This window comes from Cebus imitator, unplaced genomic scaffold, assembly GCF_001604975.1.
Source record: "Cebus imitator isolate Cc_AM_T3 unplaced genomic scaffold, Cebus_imitator-1.0 Scaffold2, whole genome shotgun sequence".
Lineage (NCBI taxonomy): Eukaryota > Metazoa > Chordata > Mammalia > Primates > Cebidae > Cebus > Cebus imitator.
Genome location: NW_016107317.1, coordinates 16,701,322 through 16,723,349, shown reverse-complemented (window position 1 = coordinate 16,723,349; position 22,028 = coordinate 16,701,322). Strand labels below are relative to the sequence as shown.

Genomic DNA, 22,028 nt, shown 5'->3' with positions numbered 1-22,028 from the left:
TGGGTGTTATGAAAGAAAAAATAAAAGTGTTAAGCCAAGCCTGGGTTACATTGGGTTTATGATGTTGAGTCATCATCAGAAACCTTAGAAATTGCTAAAGGCTCTGCATAAAGAGCCAGGAGGTTTATGAAGCGTCCCTCAGGAAAAAGACTAATATGCATTTCATAGCCTGGCCCTAGATTGATAACTGAGATTATCATGTAATTTTAGAGTTAGTTGGAGTCCTTGTTTAGCCTTTCCAGTGGCCTGAGAAGGAAGCAGGTCAGAACAGTGAAGTGAGCAACCTGCCTGAGGGCACAGAGCTTGTGACAGTGCAGTTCAATTACCAATTATTTTGAGAGCCCCTTTTGTAACATTATGAGAGCCAACTCTGCTAGGGATTTAGGATAAGAATGATTTATACAGGTCCTGTGTCAGTTATCAGTTTACCAGACTAATTTCTCATAGTTTCCAGAATGAGATAGATCACCTGATAACTCTTGAATTCCCTGTCTCCTTCCAGAAGGATTTTAAACAGCTTATAGATAATTATAATACACAACAGTAAACACAATGGATGAGAAAATGGGTGAAGGGACAACAATGTAAAGCTAGGTTAAGTTTACTGTGTTCTTAGGGTCCTGCGTATTTGCAAAGGGGTGGGCCACAAATTTGTCTGTTTGCTTCCTATCTGACAAAAAAAGAGGTTAATATCATTGATTACAAAGTTCCTTAAGATAAAAGTAAATCTATTACTCAGGAGAAGCAATTGGTCTCCTGGGAGATCTGAGAAACATCTTTCCATGGGTCTCCCTGGATGAGACAATAAAGGACATACATTTTGCAGGGAATACAAAGCATATTGCAGTGATAGTGACTCTGTCAAGAGTCAGAATAGCATGGGCCTGGTACCCAGCTCTTTGATAATCATACATCGTGAAGTAGAAGATAGTTTATTGCAAGTAAGGAATGTCTTTCAGGCTATCTTATATAAATGTTATATCTTGCAACTGAGCTTTTGATGACCATTAGGATGAAGTTGAGGTTCTATTGTTTTGCAGGACCTATAACCTTGTGTGTTGAAGCTTAGGGGCACATTCTTATTCATGGAAGAAGGTTAACATCATTTTCTCACAAGCATTGTTTAGTCCATCTAGGACACTGGAGATAGACCATGGAATGTTACAAAGAAGAATGTTACTCAGTAGAAAAATCATCAGTTATGAGAGGGTTATGCTTATAAATGTAGAGTAGAAAAATTTCTGATTTTTCCAGGAGACTCAAGTTCTCCAGGACTCAGGAGCAACTACATAGTTAATTTTCAGAGTTTGGAAGTATACTGTGGAAGCTAGAACATAAAGTGAGAAAGTTCCTTGATATTCTTCACTCGTTAGTAAAACTTAACCAATTTCACGTTATATAAGTATATAGGGACACTCTGACATAAAATTAAAAAAAAATTAATGTTAATCGCTTAGAGTGCTGCATTTTCTAATATATTTCTGGTGCCATTCTCAGGCTAGATAAACTAGAATTTTGTACATATTTTTGAGGTTCTTGCCCAGTAACAGTGATTCCAAATGGAACTTACTGGCTTGATCAAATGACTTTAATTGTGAAAATCAATGATGTATATTTTTGCTGTCTGATGAAAACCAGTAAGAGAGTATTTCAAAGCCTGATTACTTGCCATTTGCTCAAATTCACAACTCTTGAACCGACAGGTTTAGCTACCCTTTAGCAGTCTACCATTAATGCCTCCCTTTTATGTATTGCAATATGTTCAGTTCCAGGTGGCCTTCTTTATTAGTCACTGTCAGTTTTCTCTAGAATTTCCCAAGTGAAATTGTAAATAATTTTGTTTTTCTGAGAACTGTTTGCTGAGTAGTACTTTTACGTTTGAAAACATGGAGTAACTAGCATAGGCCAAAACAAAATTATTTTAATCTCCGTAGCTTGTTTTCCCATTATATCACTCTTAGGAAGGGCCGTTTTTACAAAAATGTATATTGTATTTAAGGAGATCAGACTTGATGTATCTTATACAACCATCATGAATATTATAATTTTTGAATAAACTTTTATCTCATCTTTAAGCTTATTCAGTATTTTTGTCTTTTATTTTTTAGTCTCAGAGGAGCAACTGACTGAATTTGTTGAGAACAAAGATTATATGATATTGTTAAGTGCGTTAAAAAATTTTAAAGAAGAAGAGGAAATTGTGCTTCATGTGCTGCATTGTTTACATTCTCTAGCGATTCCATGTAAGTAGCATTTATTTGTGATTTCTTTTTTGTATCTGAAAAATCATGGTATATCTCTTTCTGAGTATATTTTAACAATATTTTTATTATTTAGAAACTTGTAGATGGTAAACCCATTAATTCATTTATTCATTTAATTAATTTACATTCATCGACAGTATATTGAAGCTGGCTGTGGGGTTGGTGTTGGGGAAACCATTGTGGAAAATACAAATATGTTCCTTACTTTTTCAGAGCTCCTAGTACAATGTGGGAACACATATAAGTACAGAGGTTGATTACAATGACAGAAGTACCTAGAGTTAGAAGAACAAGTAGAAAGTGAGGCAATGTCTCTTAGCAAAGATTGAGTAAGTAGAGTTTCCTGTGCAAGGAGGTATGAGCTGAAGTGAGAATGCAGGCAGAGTGGCCCAGAAAGTGGGCATGGTTAGTGTAAAGATGCTGGCTCAAGAAAGAGCAGAGTGCTTTCAGGAAGACAAAAGTAGCTCAGTAAAGATGTGGGGTTGAGTGTGAATGTGGCATGCATGCGTGTGTGCCACTGTGCGTGCACATCCCCAAATATCCATTTGTGTTTCATTGATGGAGGCAAGGAGCTTGATAAGAGGCAGAGGATGAGGCCAGAGACATGGAGTGGAGAACATGGAGGACCTAAAAAGCCACATGAAGGAGTTTGAATTTTATTTTGATTCTTGATTAGCATTTTAATGATGTTTTGAAATCTAGCCAGATTTTTCACAAAAAATATTAATCAGAAGAAACTAATTTGATGTTTATGTCACCAATGATTGCTAATAGGCTAAAATAATGGCTCATTTTCTGTTTTGTTTTGTTAAGTGCCCATTAACACTTTGTATTTCATGTGTTTCTTGTGTGGGCTTCTACAGAATATACATATGCATTTATCTAGTGATATTTTTATCCTCACACATGTGAAGTTTTGAGGATTAAATGAGTTAAACAATGTAGAATAGTACATGGTATAAATAAGTATTCTAAAATTACTGACAGGATTATTACAAAATATGTATTTTATTTGTATGTTGTTTACTGTATGTAATATGCATTTATGGTTTCAGATATGGAAATTACTATGTTAGTCTGCAGGTGTGAACTTTCAGTGTAGGCAGGGTGAAAACCTGATGCCCTTGTGAAAGAATGCCTTTTTTTGGTGATGTTTATAAAATCACAAAGTTTGCTTATCCAAAGGAAATTAAACACTGGGAAGTGGGTGGGGCTGAACAATAGTAGAGAAAGGACATGCTTTTACATCCCTCTGAGTCATGACTGCAAACAAACTGAATATATTTTTCATTATACTTTTCCTTGGCTATATATATTCATTTATTTATTTATTTTGGGCTGGCAGTTTTAGGAATCCATTGTTTTTCACCCACATCTGACATAACTCCAGTAAAAATGTGTTGATTCATAATGCAAAAGCAGCAGCTAAAAATTAAGAAGTCAAGAGTTTTTGAAACACTCATTCTAACTGAAAAACATTTGCTTTTCAGTCTTTAAGTCTATTGTTCTGAGTCAAAGCAGATAGTTGCTTTAACAGACCATTTCCTTACGTTATTACATTTTTTTCTAGGTTTAAGCATTATAATATACTTTTTGTGTTGATTAGTTGGGGCTGTGCCAAAAAAGAAACTAAAATGTTTTGCAAACAGCCTTTGTTTTTTAAAAAAAATAGTTAACATTTCATGCAGAGATATACATACTTTCTCCATGTAGGTTCATGTCTCTCTCCCTTTATTGATTTTTTTTTTTTTTTTGAAAAACACTGCATGAATTTATTCATCTGGGCACTGAAAAATGTATCTACCTAAAGGTGAAAGTACAATAGTGGTCATCACAGGGTGGGTGGAGGAGAGAACATGGGCAGGGATTAGCAATGGGTGCACAGATACATTTACAGGGGAGGAATGAACTCTGATGTTTTACTCCATGGTAGAATGACTATGGTTAACAATATGGTCATGTCTTTTTAATATGCTACAAGCAAGGATACTAAATGTTTAAACCACAAAGAAATACAAAATGAATGTGGTCATAGACATGTCAAATACCCTGATTTTCTTCATATGTAAGGTATTGTGGTATCACAATGTCTCAATGTACTCCCTAAATTTTGACATGTAGTATGAACCAAATTTTTAAAGAAATGTAAACATACAATGCTAAAATTCACATGGAACCATCAAAGACCTGGAACATGCAAAGCAATTCTAGGAAATACAATCTTGGTTGACAGCCTCACACTCCCTGATTTCAAGTTACTTTTAAAAGCTATACTTATGCAAACAATGTGGTAGTGGCATAAAAACACAACCATGCACCTGTGGATATAACTAGGGAGCCACAAGCTAAATGCAAATGTGGATGGAGTCAACATAGGTTTTCAAGGAACACCAGTCTATCAACTGATGAGGGGGTGGAGAAACTCCAGTATGTAGCCACAATGGAATACACCACACTCATAACAATGTATGACATTGTATCATTTTCAGTAACAAATAAACCAGCGGCTGGCCTACTCGCAGTCGGCCGACCCCTACTCGCACCGGGGGAAGCGCACGCCCCCATCGACCTCCTGCACCAGCTGGCGCCCACCGGCAGCCAGCAGCAGGCCTGGCGCGGCCGCCCCCCTTTATTGATTAATTGCTTTTCCTGGTAGAGTTTTTCCTTCCTCTCTGTTTCACCTGTGTTTGTCCTTTGGATATGTATTTTAATATTATGCCTCCCCTCTTTCCTTCTCCCATCTTTTCTCCCGTCTATTTTGGAGCCTTCAGGAAGCTTGATTTTGCTGCCTTGTACATTGGTTGTTCTTCTGGATTGAAGGAAATGGGTCGTAGTTGATTTTAAATTTTCTTTCTGGTGATTTATTCCTGATTTTCTTTCTGTGGTTGGGGAAAACAATGCAAAAGTCATTATCCAATGAGATCGAGCCTCATTGAGAAATAGACCCTCCAATTTATTTGAATATGTTTATTTGAAAACTTATGACCAATATATTACATTTTCAGACTTTTATCTTCAGTACTTTTCATTTCATTTTCAGTACAAAAAGTACTCTGAATTTTTTCTTTTTTTGGTCTTAAGACTTTATGCCAAGAAACAGGAATAAAGTAATTTTTCCTTAATGATAAAGATGAGTTCTACATCCCATTATGTTGTCAATAAACAGCAAAGCATTTTTTACAGCTGCTGACAGAACATGATGTTTAAATTTGGAAATGCAGTCATTATATTGCCCTGTATTTACAATCTATATAACATGTCTTTGTATGCAAATTTGAAAGGAGAAAATGGTTGCCTTATTGATAATTATGATCTCTTTAAATTCAGGCAATAATGTGGAAGTCCTCATGAGTGGCAATGTCAGGTGTTATAATATTGTGGTGGAAGCTATGAAAGCATTCCCTTTCAGTGAAAAAATTCAAGAAGTGAGTTGCTGCTTGCTCCGTAGGCTTACATTAGGTGAGTTTTTGAATCTATCATCACAATCTGTATGATATACATATATATCATATGTATGTTTTATATATGTTACAGCATATATATGTTTACATATATAAAACATATATTATGTTGCATAATGATAGATAAGTAGCATATTGACATACTTTGAATGAAAATATTGTAAAGTCCCAGAAAAAGTAAATTAAAAAAAAAAACTATAAAGTTACAAACTATTCTGCTATGCCTAGATGGAATTTTAAAAAGAGTGTCAAAATAGGTGTGTAGAATGTCAAGGAAGTATTATCTTGGCTGGGTGCGATGGCTCACGCAGGTAATTCCAGCACTTTGGGAGGCTGAAGTGGTTGGATCACATGAGGTCAGGAGTTTGAGACTGGCCTGGCCAACAGGGTGAAACCCCGTATCCACTAAAAATACAAAAAAGTTAATTTGTGTGGTGGCAGGTGCCTGTAATCCCAGCTACTCAGAAGGCTGAGGTACGAGAATCTCTTGAACCCAGAAGGTGGAGGTTGCAGTCAGCCATCTTGCCACTGCATTTCAGCCTGGGCAACAGAGTGAGACTCTCTCTTAAAAAAAAAAAAAGAAAAAAAGTATTATTTTGTCTTATTTTTATAGAGGTAGTTCTATAGTTGAGTTTTTTATTGTTATGGCTATATTTATAATATAATTATGTAAGAGTTGATATGTATAAATGTAAAGCATAATACAAAGAACTCACCATCCAACTTAAATATTGTATATTCCCAGTGGTGGAAGCTAAACTGGTCTTCTTCCTGCCCTTGCTTTCTCCATAGAGGTTAACACTCTCTAGAATTTTGTGTTTACAAATCTTTTGCCTTATAAATATGATTTACTACATTTTAATGTTTCTTTAAGTAAAATTGTTACTGTTTACCTGCTTTTGCTTCTTCAAAATATAATCATACTGTATATTGTTTTCTGTAATTTTCAAATATCAATACTATGTTTACAAGAATCAGAAATATTTCTGCATGTGGTTGCATGTAGTATTCTATTATTTGGATATACCGCAATTTATTTTCCCGTGTGTCTATCCATGGATATTTGGGTTCTTTCTTGTTTCATTCTACTACTCTCTGTGTTTTTAGAAAAATATAAATAAGGGTGAATATTAAAAAAATATTTATTTGCCATTGGTATGTCCTTCTTTGTTGAAATACTCAATCTGTCATCAGTATTTTTCACAAGATAGTCTTGTCTTTTTAAAACTTATTCATAGATTCTGGATAATAATGTCTTGATGGTAGGTTATATGTATTGAAGATACCTTTCCTTGGCTTATAGCATGTCCTTTCACCATCTTTATGGTGGCTTTTGTGATATAGTTAAATTTAATAATTAGTTACTTTGTTTAAGGAATCTTTCCTTTCCCTAAGATAATAAATATATTGTATATTTTATTCTAACTCTTTTTCATTTATTAAACTGTTGCAGTTTCTTTTTGTAAAGTAAGAACCCATTCCTCCTCTTTTTTCAATATGGAGAGCTAGTTATCACCATAGCACAATTTATTATAGAGTCACCCATTTCCCAGTGGTGTGGTACATCAAATATATATTTATGTTCTGTTCTTGCTGTTCTGGTGCGTTAATCTGATTTGTCTGAATCAATATAACACCATTTATATTAATAGTTCTGTAAGTCCTGATATCTGAAAAGCTAATAGGTCAAGTCACTCTACATTCTTTTTTAGGCACAGCTTGACTTTTTTCTTGGGCCTTTACTATTCTATACAAATTTTAGGATTGACTTGTCCAGTTCTCTGTAAAACACTGTTAGGATTTTGACTGGAATTGCACAAAATATGTGGATTATTTTAAGAAGAATTGACAGCTTTGCATTATAAGTTCTTCTATATATGTCTTGCACATCTTAGTTATTTCTACATACCTTATTTTTTGTTATTATTGTAAATGATATCTCTTTTAAAATCATATTTTTGAACTGTGTTTTCATAAAGAAATGCAAATGATTTTTTGTATATTGAGCTAACCTACCTTTCTGAACTCTTTTGTTAATTCTGACAATTTGTTTCTAAATGCCCTTAAGTTCTCTATGTAACAATTATATAATATGTAATAAATGAAAGTCTGAGTTCTTCCTTTCTGCTTCTTATACTCTTTATTTCATTTTCTTTTCTTCTTACATGTTAAATAGAGGCAGTGATAGTAGACATCCTTATCTTACTCTTTTTCCTGATTTTAAACAGAACATTTTAATATTCTCTTATCCAAAACAATGCATCTCATAAGGGTTTAAATTTTAAAAAAATTGTTAAAAATTTCTATTTTATTTCTTGTTTGCTTTTATTTTTACAATGTGGGCTTTAAAAATCATGTATGAATATTAAATTTTATCAAATATACTTAAAATGTAGCAAGTCTTTTTTTTCCCTTTTCATTTTGTTAATATGAAAAAATACATCTACAGATTTTCTAATACTAAGCCACTTTGCATTCCCTGATAAATTCAACTTGGCCATTTATTAGATTTTTTAAAACATTTCTAAAAATCTTCTCTATATTCACATATACCAGGTGAGTTTTGGCAGCCTCTTGTTTAATCTTGTTTTTTTTTCTTTTTTATCCTTTCTTTTTTGTTAAAAAAAATTCTTTTATTTCTTTAATGATTAATAAATAGCTATTTTGTGTTTTGTATCTGTTAACTATACATAAAGTTCTGTGTAGTCTAAACCAACAGCTTCTAGGCCTACTGCCCATCAGTCATGGAGCCTTATTTTCTTGTATGCTTATGAGTTTCTCTTTGGTTGAGCTTAATATTTGAACATCCTGAGGACTTAAATTAAAGATGCTCCTCCAGAGGTGTTTTCCAGTAGCCAGGGCACAGGACTGACCTGGTAGCAGTTTAGGATCTTAAGATCCAGGCTTACTGTGAGAGACTCTGGTTTGAATTACCTTGCTTTGGAGAGAGTCTGAAACTAGTTTATTTAATGCAGTGCCATAATTCATGCTTTCCCATAAGACTACTCTGGCTTTGAACTCAGAGCTTTTGATTCAACTTCTTTTTGAACTACCCCTGCCTCTCAACACACACACCTTGGAAATTTCCTTGATATTTTTGTGAGTGAGCACAACAATGCGCTTAAAAGTGAGTGGTTGGTGAATAATACGAAATGATTGTTAACTGTTAGAAATTGATTCTGATGACATTTTCCCAAAAGAATAACCAGGAATATTTTGTGCAAAATTAGGATTATTATAATAGGCATTTAGTTTTTCATCATTACTATTAGGGGGAAAATCGTTAATCATTTGAAAAAACGAATTGGCACGTCTCCATTTTAGCAATTTGTATTTTCACTTCTAGTATCATGACTATATCCCCTGTATAATTTGGAAATTGATTTTACCTTTAGGAAAGTTCCTAGTTTCAGTTAAAATGAATTTTTTGTAAGTTGAATTCTATTTTACATGCACAAACTTTGGTTGTTTCTTTCCTTGATAAGCATTTATTGAATGTTATTATATGACTAAAACTGTAAGATAATATTTTAATATTTTCATATTTCTTTCATAGTTTCCAAAGTATATATATACTTATATACTTCATATATATGAATCTACTTGTATACTGTATGTATACATATATATACATTGTATATAAATGCATATAAATATATATTTATAAATGTATAGAAATATACATAAAAATATATATCCAAATATATATAAATATATAAATGTGTATAAATACACATATATACAAATATACAAATGTTTATAAATATAGATACATTTATATATACAAACATAATATATATACATTTATACAAATATAAATACTGTGTTTGCATATATACATATGTACACAGTATTTTTAATCCATGCAACAGTCTTGGGAGATGGGATATGGTTATTATTTCCACATTTACGAATGAGGTCCTCTGGTTCAACGAGTCTTTTGTGTTTTATTCAAGATCATGTAAGCAGTAAGGGCTGAAATTAGGCTGAGAACCCAGATTTCTTCATCCCTAAAGAAGTATTTCTTCTAAAATATGGTAGCTGATTATTAGTTTATCTCTATCAGGTGATACTTTTCTCATTATTTTTCATGAGAAGGTTGTAGTGGTACAATCTGGCCTATTTCTGATAATGTTTTAATTCAAAGTCAATTTGTTTAATCTGGCTGATTTCTGATAATGTTTTAATTCAAAGTCAGTTTCTTTAATCTAGGTGTTAGAATAGCACACTCCTGTACAATTCTCTGTTTCATGTTTTACAGTTTACCACAGTCAGGTTATAACTTGCACATGTTACATTAAAATGTGAGTTCACCTTAATTTCTTGAAATGGGCCAGAGGAAGAAGTGGTTTTGTTTTTGTGATTAGGGAAATGTAACCTTACTGCCAAATTGGTCTAGAGAAACACATTAAAGGTGCTTGATATTATACTGTAAAAATTAAATAAACGATGGCAACTGTCATGTCATATGTAACTTTTGTATTATTCCGTAACATTTTTTGAAAATAAAAAGTGATCAAATTGATCTTCAGGTAAAGTTGCTTTTTTCTCTTATTTATTTCTTAGTGGATTATTATTTGTTCCATTTAATGAGTAGATAATTCATTGTTGCTTTATTGTTTCAAAAGAAGCTGAATAAAACTCTTAACTTTTTCTTCATAGTTAAAATTAAAACCTCAAGCAAATAAATATTTAACATTTTGCCAAATTATGTAATCTAATTATGGGCTTAATGCATTTAAGGGCTTCGTACAATTTACTGTGTATTTTCACACAAGTTGTCTGAACATAAAGTTCAGACAATCTTGCTGTTTTCTCAGAGTCACACAGTAAGACAATGACAGAACAGCTGCCAGCAGTGGTGTGGGTATAATAGGGTGAAGACAGTGATGGGGACAACCCAAGTTTAGACAAGCTGGTAAAAGTAGAAGAAAATCTTTTTGAAAGCACTAGTGATCACTAAGGGCTGTGAAGCATGTCTGCTTGGTGGGTGAATGTGGAAGAGGCAACAGCTCGGGCAGACGTTGGTAAAGACGCACTCTGCTTGGTTCAACTGCCTTTTGATTGTGAGCCTGTTGATGAATATTTGGTTTGGGCTTTAGGTTTTTTATGATTTTTTCCATTCCAGGATTTTTTCCATTTCTGGCTTTGAATCTCACAGATCACTTAGTTACACTTATAGCTGAATAGGAGTTTCAATTCTTTCTTTTAGAAAAAAGCTTGTTGACTGTTGGTGAGTTACAAATAAGCCAAATGGAAGAAGGTACATATTTCTGGAATATCAGATAAAGTTTTTCCTCGTAAGGGTTTAGACTATTGGATATCATATTAATTCTCAGAAGAGTGGGTATAAATAGATATAGGAGTTCTTCCTGGGGTGGGTTGAAGGTGATGAAATATCTTGTTGTTGTAGTTTTGTTTTTTTTTTTCCCTGAGATCATCATAGACAAGACCAAATAATGGTAAGCATGCCAATGAATTTTCTGAGCAGTATTCCTTTAATTGAAAGAAGGGTTTTTCAGCAAAATGATTTAATATTGCCTCTTCTAAAAGATGGATTTAAAAGTTTCATCTTTAAAAGATAGAAAAATTAAGTTATTTTATACAATGGATATTGTGGTGCCATGTGTAACAGACATGGCATGAGAGGGAATCAGACAACATGCAGTTAATAGAACCCAAACTAGTCTCATTGTTTTTGCTCAGTCACTTCCATTGTCTAAGTAAGATAATTAAATGACAGCATAGAATAAAATTTCCAAATTTTACTCAGTCATATTAAGCTGTTTTAATTAAAGTAAATGTTTTAATGGCAATAAATATTCATCACTATTCAAAATTATTGATGTAAACAGTGTTATATGTTAAAGGTATTTAACTTCCATGGGTGAGAATTCAGCTAATGTTTCATTTAACTTTTAGGTAATTTTTTTAATATTCTGGTATTAAATGAAGTCCATGAGTTTGTGGTGAAAGCTGTGCAGCAGTACCCAGAGAACGCAGCATTACAAATCTCAGCACTCAGCTGTTTGGCCCTTCTCAGTAAGTAACTTCACTAAAAAGGAGTTTCTCACAGATGCATTTGACATCAAATATGAACATTGTAACAAGAGAATCATATGTACAGAAGGAAGCATTCAGTGCCTTTTTTGTCCTGTGTAACTCATTTTCTATTAGAAGATACTTTCAAGGAAACTAACAGTTGTGACAAGTGTACACATCTTGATGTAGACTTTTACTTTATATCATTCTTGATTTAGCTTTGTTATTAAGCAGCTACTCTTTTTAAAAAAATTATATTTGTATTTTAAATTCTGGGGTACATGTGCAGGATGTGCAGATTTGTTACATAGGTAAATGTGTTCCATGGTGGTTTGCTGTACCTATTAACCCATAACCTAAGATATTACGCCCAGCATGCATTAGCTATTTTTCCTAACGCTCTCCCTCCCCCAGCCCTGCCCCCCAACTGGCCCCAGTGAGTGTTGTTCCCCTCCCTGTGTCCATGTACTCTCATTGTTCAGCTCTCACTTATGAGAACATGCAGTTGTTGGTCTTCTCTTCATACATTAGTTTGCTGAGGATAATGGTTTCCAGCTCCATCCATGTCCCTGCAAAGGACATGATCTCATTTTTTATGGCTGCATAGTATTCCGTGGTATCTATATACCACATTTTCTTTATCCAGTCTATCACTGATGGGCATTTGGGTTAATTCCATGTCTTTGCTATTGTGAGTAGTGCTGCAATGAACTGATCTTTTCAAATAATCCTTCTTTAGTTTATTAGTTTTTTTTGGTACCCTCTTCCTCATTTTATCATTTATCTGTATAGGATGGTAGTATTATAAAGTGTGTAATATATTAAAATTAACCTTTATAATTGACCAAGGCTTCTGCTAAAGCACACCTCATTCTTTTGGTAACATTTCAAAATATGGACTTAAAGTTGGTCAAACTGTTAAGTAGATAATATATATAATGTTTCTGTTTATTTTTAATTTTTTTCAAGCTGAGACGATTTTCTTAAATCAAGACTTAGAGGAAAAGAATGAGAATCAGGAGAATGATGATGAGGGGGAAGAAGATAAATTGTTTTGGCTGGAAGCCTGTTACAAAGCATTAACGTGGCATAGAAAGAACAAGGATGTGCAGGTTGGACTCTCATAAATATTAGTGTTATTCAAAATTATGTTTGCCAGTCATTTATATTTTGACAGATTTCTTTTTTCTCTCTTAATTTAGGAGGCCGCATGCTGGGCACTAAATAATCTCCTTATGTATCAAAACAGTTTACATGAGAAGATTGGAGATGAAGATGGCCAGTCAGTAGTTTTGATTTCATATGATAGAAATTTTCAGTTATATTTTAAATCTATACCCATAAAATACCTTAACCATAACATTTATTGTTATAAATATTTTTGATATGGGTATTTATGTTTTAGATGTTGCTGCAAAATATTAGTGGATATGTAGTGTTTTGATCTTATTACCTTCAATAGTTAGAAAAGGTAGAATGTTTGAGAGTTATTGAGAGATTTAGAATCAAGAGTCATTCAGTAATTCATGAATAATGGCAAAATAATCTTTCTGTTTTTTGGCTAATCGTTTTAAAATGCCATATTAATTTATCTTGGGTGATAGACATTGCAGAGCCATCTGTGATCTTTTCTTCTGCGGTGACTAACCAGCAGGTTGTCAATATCAGGAATTAGATTTGGTTAGAGAGCTTCCTATCATAAGTTCCCATCTGATGTGACAGAGTCGACCTGTCTTTTTTGAGAGGGTTATTTGAAACTGTTGTCTCCTGATAACTCTTTCATAAAAATGCCATTCAAATATTATAAGACCGACCCTATCTCCCAAAGATACAAACCGTAGCAAGGAGTTTTGTGTATATCGGGTTTGTTTCATATCCACGGGCCTTTGTGTTTTATGGCAAATGATTTTCCTTATGCTATTTGCAGTGGGTATCCTCTGGGTTTTATATTGTGAATGACTTATTTTGGAAACAAATGGTAGTATTCTACACCTGAAACCTTTACAATCTATTTGTATAATTATCTATTGCTGATATGAAGGGAATTAATAACACAGATGCTAGTTAATTAAACATTTTCATTTTGACAAGAAACTGTAATTCTTTTGGAAACTATGCTAAATTGGCATCTTAATAATCTCATGTTGAGCAAGGATTTTGGAGATTAGGGTGAGGGAGATTCATGTTGCAGTTTTTAAAGTTTAGTTTATAGGATACCTATTTCTTGATATCCGTAAGACAGCTTTAAAATAAATATAGTGTTAAAACAAAGAAAACATATTTATGTTGTATATCTTTAAAACCTACCTTATTTCTTTACAATTTTTAATTTTTCCTTTCTTGTTTCCATCTTCTTTCTTTCCTCACTTACCTTTTTCCTTAGCATTTCTTTATATATCTGCTGAGCTTTTTTTTTTCCCCTCTGCTGCTTATTGGCTTTTGAAAACACATAAAAAGACTATTTTGTTAGTATTTAATCGAGCCTTAAAAAAATGAACTATAATTCACTCTTGTAAGTGGAGAGGGCATAAAATATTGTTTATATGCTCTTAATTATTGTTAAAGATATTTGATAATAGTAAGTGAAAATTTGAGATAATTATTTAAAAGATTACTACTAACATTTTCCTTGAATTTTTGAAAGCTTCCCAGCTCATAGGGAAGTGATGCTCTCCATGCTGATGCATTCTTCATCAAAAGAAGTTTTCCAGGCATCTGCGAATGCACTATCAACTCTCTTAGAACAAAATGGTAAGCAGTGTGCCATATTTTCAAATAAAGGGGAACACATTTTTGTGGTATTTTAAATTATAAAAGCCATATAGTGTGAAAAATACATATAATTAATTATATATTATGAAAAATATCTCTATGTGTAGAGATATATTGACACATGGATTATGAACATATAGGCAAAAAGATGAAGAATAAAATAAACATTTGTATATTTTTCAGGACTTATTTGTGTAAACTCACACATCACATACAAAAATTTTATGTATTTTGTATAAATGGGATTATACTCTTTTATAATTGAATTTTATTTTTTCTTTTTTATGTTGATAATGTGTATTCTCGGATTATCTTCTTTTATTTTTAATTTTTTAAATTAATTTTCATTTTTAGACATGGTCTCACTCTGTCACCTAGGCTGGAGTGCAGTGGCATGATCATGGGTCACCACAACCTCAAACTTTTGGACTCGGGTGATCCTCCCAGCTCAGCCTCCTGAGTAGCTGGGATTACAGGCATGCACTACCACGTCTGACTAATTTTTCATAGTGAGGTTTTGCCATGTTGCCCAGGCTGGTCTTGAACTCCTGGGCTCAAGTAATCCCTCTGCCTTGGGCTCCCAAGTGCTGGGATTACAGGTATGAACCATTGTGCCCGGCCCAAATTATCATTTTTAGTAGCTTGTAGTTTTTCAATGTATGCCTGTATCCTATGTTATGAACCAATTTATTATTGATAAAGTTTTAGTTTTTGTCCAGTGGGATGTTTCTGGAACCCATAATAAACACCAGTGATCACTTTCTTCATCTGTTTTCCTTTATACATGGTTCCTATTATTTTCTTGGGAAAACTTCATAGGAATGCAACTAGTAGAGAGCTAGTCACCATTTTAAAATCTGATAAAATTATCTATTATAAATTTTCACACTATACTTTTTTTAAAAATGGTTCTTTAATGTGATTCTTACAAGTCTTACAGCTTTGTATAATTAAGAAGAGAAAAATGGCTCATATACCTTTAGAAAGACATGAGTTCTAAGATGATGGCTCAGGCTGCTCAAATTTCATCCTCCATAAACAGGAATACTGCCAGAAATCCTTAGGTGAAAACTCATAATAAAGGCATCAGGACTTGGCAGCTTTTGCAGGATATTTTAGAGGGCGAAAAAAGAAACACTGAAAATCAGAGAGAGACCAGTGTAAGCATCAGCTTTTAATAGAGAACCTGGATAGGGTGGAAAAGAATAAATAAACCACCTCACGCATGTTTCTTTATATTATTATTTAAGTCAAATAAAGAGGAAAATTGTTTCATCTTCCTCTTCCTCCTTTTTCGACCCACCTGTCCAATGGCACTTTAGTAAATTGCTGGGAGTGGCAAGGGGACTGACAGACAGACAGGGGCTGCTCTCGAGGATAATGAGTCAGAGAAGGAGAGGGAATCACTGTTCTCAAATCTCTCATATTCTACTGTGTGGTTAAAGAGGTCTGGACAGGGATTTCACTCCTGAAAATTAGGACTGGACTTCGTGGCTTCTGTTGGGCACCTTAGAATGAAGATAGACTTTTAGTATGTGTTGGTGACATTATTCATAGCCACCTGGAAATCTCCTTTGATATGCAAATCAAACAACCATAATTTTGTGAAATTTGGACTGCCTCTTACTATGGTTCTGAGGACTGGTTACATTCAGAGTCCACCCTGATGTCTGTTCAGTTCTCTGCTCTTTCTGGTTCCTTACTTCTTTGTTGTTCCTGACCACCTGTCAGGTAAAATATCTTCAGAATTCCTTTGTATTGTCTTTGGAATTCTGCCTTAAAATATGAGGAACTTGAGCAGCTCATTCATCAACTTTCTTGGGCAATTTCTCATTGAAAGATACTTGAGGTGTGCAGAGTTGGGCATGGCTCTTTTAGGGGCATGGCTTTTTTAGAAACATGACTAGATTGGCAGCCAGAAGAACTTGGTCCTTGGAGACATGGAGGTCCCAACATTGTACACAGCTTGTGTGCCATTTCCCCCATTCAATTAATTAATTAATGTTTATTGAGCTCCCAAGTGTTTAGTGTCTGTAGGCACTTGGGATACATTCGTTACGTAGAAATCCTAGGTTCATGGAGTTTAGATTGTAGTGGGGAAGATAATAAGACTAATTAAAATATGTAATATTTGAGGCAGTTAAGAATAAAAAATGAAGCAAGGAAGGAAAATATGTTATGTTAGACGTCAGAGGAGATGAAGTTGTGAATGGGCAGCCAGGAAAGAAGGTGACTATTGAGTAAGACCTGCAGGGAGTTGCATATTGTTTTTTGCCTCTTAAAGCAGATAGCTTCCTGCTAAAATGGAGTGGATGAGATGAAGAGTATTATGTAGATAGCTGATAAATGCATTAATGTGTAAATTATTCTGTAAAGTCTAAAGTGACAATATGATGAAATTTCTTCTCCTAGGTCTATTGCTTGCAGTTTTCAAGTCACATATTGGGTAGCTGTCTAGGACAGTGGTTCTTAAAGTGTGGTCCCTGGACCAGGAGCATTTGCTGTGGAACTTGATAAACAATGTAAATTCTAGGGTCCCATACAGACCTTCTGAGTCATAAAACCTGGAGTTAAGACCTAGCAATCCATGTTTTAACAAGCTCTCCAGGTGATTCTGATACACTCTAAAGTTTGAGAACCACTGATCTATGTCATTTTTGTCTTTTAAAGTGTCTTGTTGGTTAGAAGCTAGCCATTTTGGGAAAGGTTATTACAACTTCTGCTGTGATCCAGCAAAGTAACCAACTCTTTATTGTGTCTCAATGTGTGTTATATATTTAAAAGGTATGAGTTTTTCAGGTTCTGGCAGTATTTTAGAATGTGTATGTGATTTCTATTTATTTCCATGTTTTGTCCTATCTTTTCTTCTTGAAATAGACTACTCATTTTAAAAGCAGTGCTTAAGTTAAAACTTTCTACATTTCTTTTCCTGCCACTTTCAAAGTGTTGAATTCTAGTGTATGATGTTGGAACTATTTTTATAGAGGCTTCAAGACAATTGATATTTATGTGGAAACTTGAAGACAATAAATTTATACTTAGTGAAGGAAGTTTATTACAAAGAGGAAAATTGTCCAGTTGTGGTGGCTCATGCATGTAATCCAGCACTTTGGGAGGTCAAGGAAGGAGGATTGCTTGAGCTCAAGAGTTCAAGACCAGCCTGGGAAACATAGTAAGATCCCTACAAAATATTTTTAAAAAATTAGCCAGGCATGGTACCACACTTGTATTCCCTGCTACTTGGAGGCTAACACAGGAGGATCACTTGAGGCCAGGAGGTTAAGGCTGCAGTGAGCTATGATCACGCTACTTCACTCCAGCCTTGACAACAGAGAGAGATGCTATCACATAAAGAAACAACGACAACAACAACAACAAAAAAAGAAAATTATTCCTTAATCATTTTTGCTGGAATATAGTTACTTTCCACAAGTGATGAAATACCAGTTGTAAAGGGTAGCTATCTGTTTCCTAGGCTTTGGCATTACTTTGTGAAAATAACTGTAATTACTTATGTTCTATTAAATGCTTTCTATTCCTTTGACTATGATAACATATATAAAAATGATAATGTTTATAAAATCCACTGGGATAAATGGACAAAGCAGCTGAAGGCAGAAAGCAACCAAGCCTGTTGCAGCCCCTTCGTTCCTCACACTCCCAGAAAGCTGAGTGAATGGTCAATATCTCCACATGCTTGTAACCTATTCCCAGGCCACCGGTGTCTAGCATATCTGGCTAGTCTTACCTCTATAGAAGTGCAGTTATTTGTGAACTTGTTTTAAGTATTGAAATAAAACTTAACTTTCATTCTTATTTTGGAGATCATTGTTTAAATATATTTTTTTTTCCTGCAAAAACACTCCTTTCGAAATGGACAGAGACATGCTGTTTACATTAAAACCATCTACTCTATGAATAAAAATGTTAAAACCAAAACCTCAACAAATGGTTAATAAATGCTAAAAAATTGGAAATAATGTGTGTTTTTTTTTTTTTGAGACGGAGTTTCGCTCTTGTTACCCAGGCTGGAGTGCAATGGCGCGATCTTTTTCGCTCTTGTTACCCAGGCTGGAGTGCAATGGCGCGATCTCGGCTCACCGCAACCTCCGCCTCCTGGGTTCAGGCAATTCTCCTGCCTCAGCCTCCTGAGCAGCTGGGACTACAGGCACGCGCCACCATGCCCAGCTAATTTTTTTTTGTATTTTTAGTAGAGACGGGGTTTCACCATGTTGACCAGGATGGTCTTGATCTCTTGACCTCGTGATCCACCCGCCTCGGCCTCCCAAAGTGCTGGGATTACAGGCTTGAGCCACCGCGCCCGGCTGGAAATAATGTGTGTTTTAAAGAAAGATGCATGAATTATCTTTAAGCTGTCAATGAACTATAAATTATGTGTATGCTTTCCTGTGAATTGGGACTATATTAATATTCTAAATTATGGTAAAATTATGTAAATATGCTTTCATCTCTGTGAGTAACATTTTAAAAATCTCTCAGTTAATTTCAGAAAGATCCTGTTGTCGAAAGGAATATACTTGAATGTTTTGGAGTCAATGCAGAAGCATATATATTCTCCTGAAGTGGCTGAAAGTGGCTGTAAAATGCTAAATCATCTTTTTGAAGGAAGGTAATACAGATTCATTAACTTGTGCAGAATATATCATATCGAGCCAGGTAGAATATCCATATTTTAAGCATATTTCTAATAATGAAAAGAAAAACATAAGACAGTTGAAAATTGAAGCATTTTACAATGTAATCTGATGCCACTATTATCATAGACTTACTTTATCTGAACACTGAAAGGAATGGCAAGATCGTATAAACAAATCTTGTAGAAAGATTGTTGAAGGTTTGCTTTTGTACCTGATGCTTGGTGTTGGCTGTGTTTTGAAAAGTGATAATGTGCGGCAGGTTTTCTGATTATTATGTGTGTGAAGGTTATAAAAGATAAAATCAGCATATGGCTTCTAATTGTTGCTCTTCCACAACAAATGCGTTGTTTATTATTATTCCTTCATTTGAATTAACTTTGTCTTCTCTTTTTGCTCCCAGTCCTTAGATAGGGAAAATTTTAACTATATCTAGTGCAAGTGCAGAGATAAGATTATATAGCTGCTGGTTAATGGCACCACAGAGACCAGCTCCTTTTATCTATGTGTGGATGGTGGTGGGGCAGGGTGGGATGAGGGGGGTTAAGGGGTGGTAGGAGGGGGCAGAACTTGTGGCTTAAAAAAAAAAAAAAACCTGTTTAAAAGACTAAAAATGAATAATATGCAGAAGGTTCCTGCTGTAGAATAGGCTCAGTGCCTTTATGCATTTTAAGCCAAATAATGTGATGTAAATTTGGCCTTGTCTGAGTAAATTTGAAACAAAAAGAGGCCATATAGGAAACTCTCATGTGTAAAAAAATATAATTGGCCCAGAAGTTGCAGTAAAAACTAATTATGTTCCTGGCTTTGCCACTAATTTGAGCCAACTGTTTCATCTCTAAAACTTCACATTCCTCATTGGTAAAGAGGAATGGTAATGACAACCTTGAAAGTTGTAAGCTTAGACTGTAAGGATCAAATAAATTAATTTTTATGAAAGGATTAGGATAATTCCTGCTGTATTTTAAGCACTCAACAGGTTATATCTATTGTTGTTATACTATTATTAAATGTGAATAAATGAAGTGCATATAATGTAGCATAAAATGTAGCATAACTGCAGACTTGTAAGAAATAGGGTTACGCTGTTTTTAACATCAGTCTAGATAATCTGTTTATGTTTATATATCTCTGTAAGCTTTATTTCTCTTATTTAAATGTTGTGTTTGAACACAGATGAAAAGTTTATCTTAAATATTGATTTTAATGGTATCGGAAGTGTGCAAACCTTTACAGATGAGGCAAAAACACAGTGGAATAAACTCTAGGTTTAGGTTTTTGTAGATTCTGGGCAAGCCATTTAATGTTTCTGGCTGCTTTCTTATAAGTAAAATGTGTACAGTTGTAGTCATGGGTTTTCCACATTGGCCCTGATAATTTGTCTGCCACTACCGAACTCATGTTAGTTGAGGGACTGATATGTAAATAGGTTATTATAATATAGTCTGAGAATGCAGTGGCAGTGAAAGACACAATGGTAAGAGTAAAGTGGACCCAGCTGGGGTTACTCAAGAAGGGGAGGCTCCAATGGAGGGATGTGTTTAAATTGGGACTTTAAGGTGGAAAAGAAGGAATATATCTTAGCATCCACAGAGCCATGCCAAGTGAGAACATGGCTCTGATATGCACAAGTTTCAGTTAGCAAGCAAATCAAGGATTGCCTGTATTAAAGTGCATGGCACCTACTGCAGTCTAGTCAAGTGACACTTGCTCATGTGTAAAAGAAAGAATAGCTTAAATACCTCAGAGAAACCAAGACTGTAAAACAAACTAAAAATACCATGTAAGAAGTCTAGCAATGTTAATATGGAAGGTTACTGTGATGTAAAGAGGCCTTGTCTTAGAACCAGACAAGTTGGGTCCCAGCCTTGTCTTTGTCACTTTCTAGTGATAAGACCTGAATATTTAACTTCTGTCTGCCTAAGTTCTTCATCCAGAAAATGCGGATAATAACACCTGCCTGCTGGGATTGTTGCCATTATTCCATCCTAGGTCAGAAGGATGTTGTAAGTTTTATTAAACTAAATAATTCCCAGGTTACTATGAATTCTATTTTATGAGTTCAAAATTTAGACAATTAGAATTATCTATGCTTATATGACTGATTTCAATGCATTGTCATATAGCCTTTCCTGATAAAATATATTGGTTCTGTCCTACACATATTTCAGTTTGGTTTTTATACCATTGAATCAGATTGGTCTTTCAGTAAACATGCCAATTTTATATCCCCAGCAATGTTTCCCTGGATACAATTGCAGCAGTGGTCCCCAAAATAATAACAGTTATGAAAAGTCATGAGACATCATTACCAGTGCAGCTGGAGGCGCTTCGAGCTATTTTACATTTTATAGTGCCAGGTAAGTTACATAGTTGATTATGGGGAGAGGTAACAATTTAAATGGATTCTTGACTCTGCATGAAATAACAACTTTCTATGCAAATATTAAAAGACTATTTTCTGTTGACTAAATGCAAATCTTTCTGTTAAACCGAAAACAAAAATAGAGGTTACATGATGATGCAGAAGAGTCACTTAGATTAATTTTTATAAGAAAACAATATGAAATTCAGTAATTTATTTATACAAAAATAACTACAGTGTAAAATACAGAGCTTTTATTTATTTTTATTTTTTTTAATTATACTTTAAGTTCTGGGGTACATGTGCAGAATGTGCAGGTTTGTTACATAGGTATATACATGTGCCATGGTGGATTGCTGCATCCAGCCCCCCATCATCTACATTAAGTATTTCTCCTAATGCTATCCCTCTCCAATCCCCCCATGCCCTGCTATCCCCCCACCCCCTGACAGGCCCCTGTGTGTGATGT

At 34.3% G+C, this 22,028-nt stretch overlaps 1 protein-coding gene across 4 annotated transcripts in view; it reads left to right on the top strand.

The window, feature by feature from the left end:
• LRRK2 (leucine rich repeat kinase 2) overlaps positions 1-22,028 on the top strand; it is a 156,939-nt gene that overhangs the window by 13,956 nt on the left and 120,955 nt on the right. For all 4 annotated transcript variants that reach the window (XM_017530421.2, XM_037739062.1, XM_037739065.1 and 1 more), the window contains 8 exons: positions 2,109-2,243; positions 5,592-5,723; positions 11,648-11,767; positions 12,737-12,879; positions 12,970-13,049; positions 14,412-14,518; positions 19,040-19,169; positions 21,430-21,554. In XM_017530421.2, the coding sequence (XP_017385910.1) occupies positions 2,109-2,243; positions 5,592-5,723; positions 11,648-11,767; positions 12,737-12,879; positions 12,970-13,049; positions 14,412-14,518; positions 19,040-19,169; positions 21,430-21,554 (972 nt within the window). The remainder of the gene's footprint in view (positions 1-2,108; positions 2,244-5,591; positions 5,724-11,647; positions 11,768-12,736; positions 12,880-12,969; positions 13,050-14,411; positions 14,519-19,039; positions 19,170-21,429; positions 21,555-22,028) is intronic.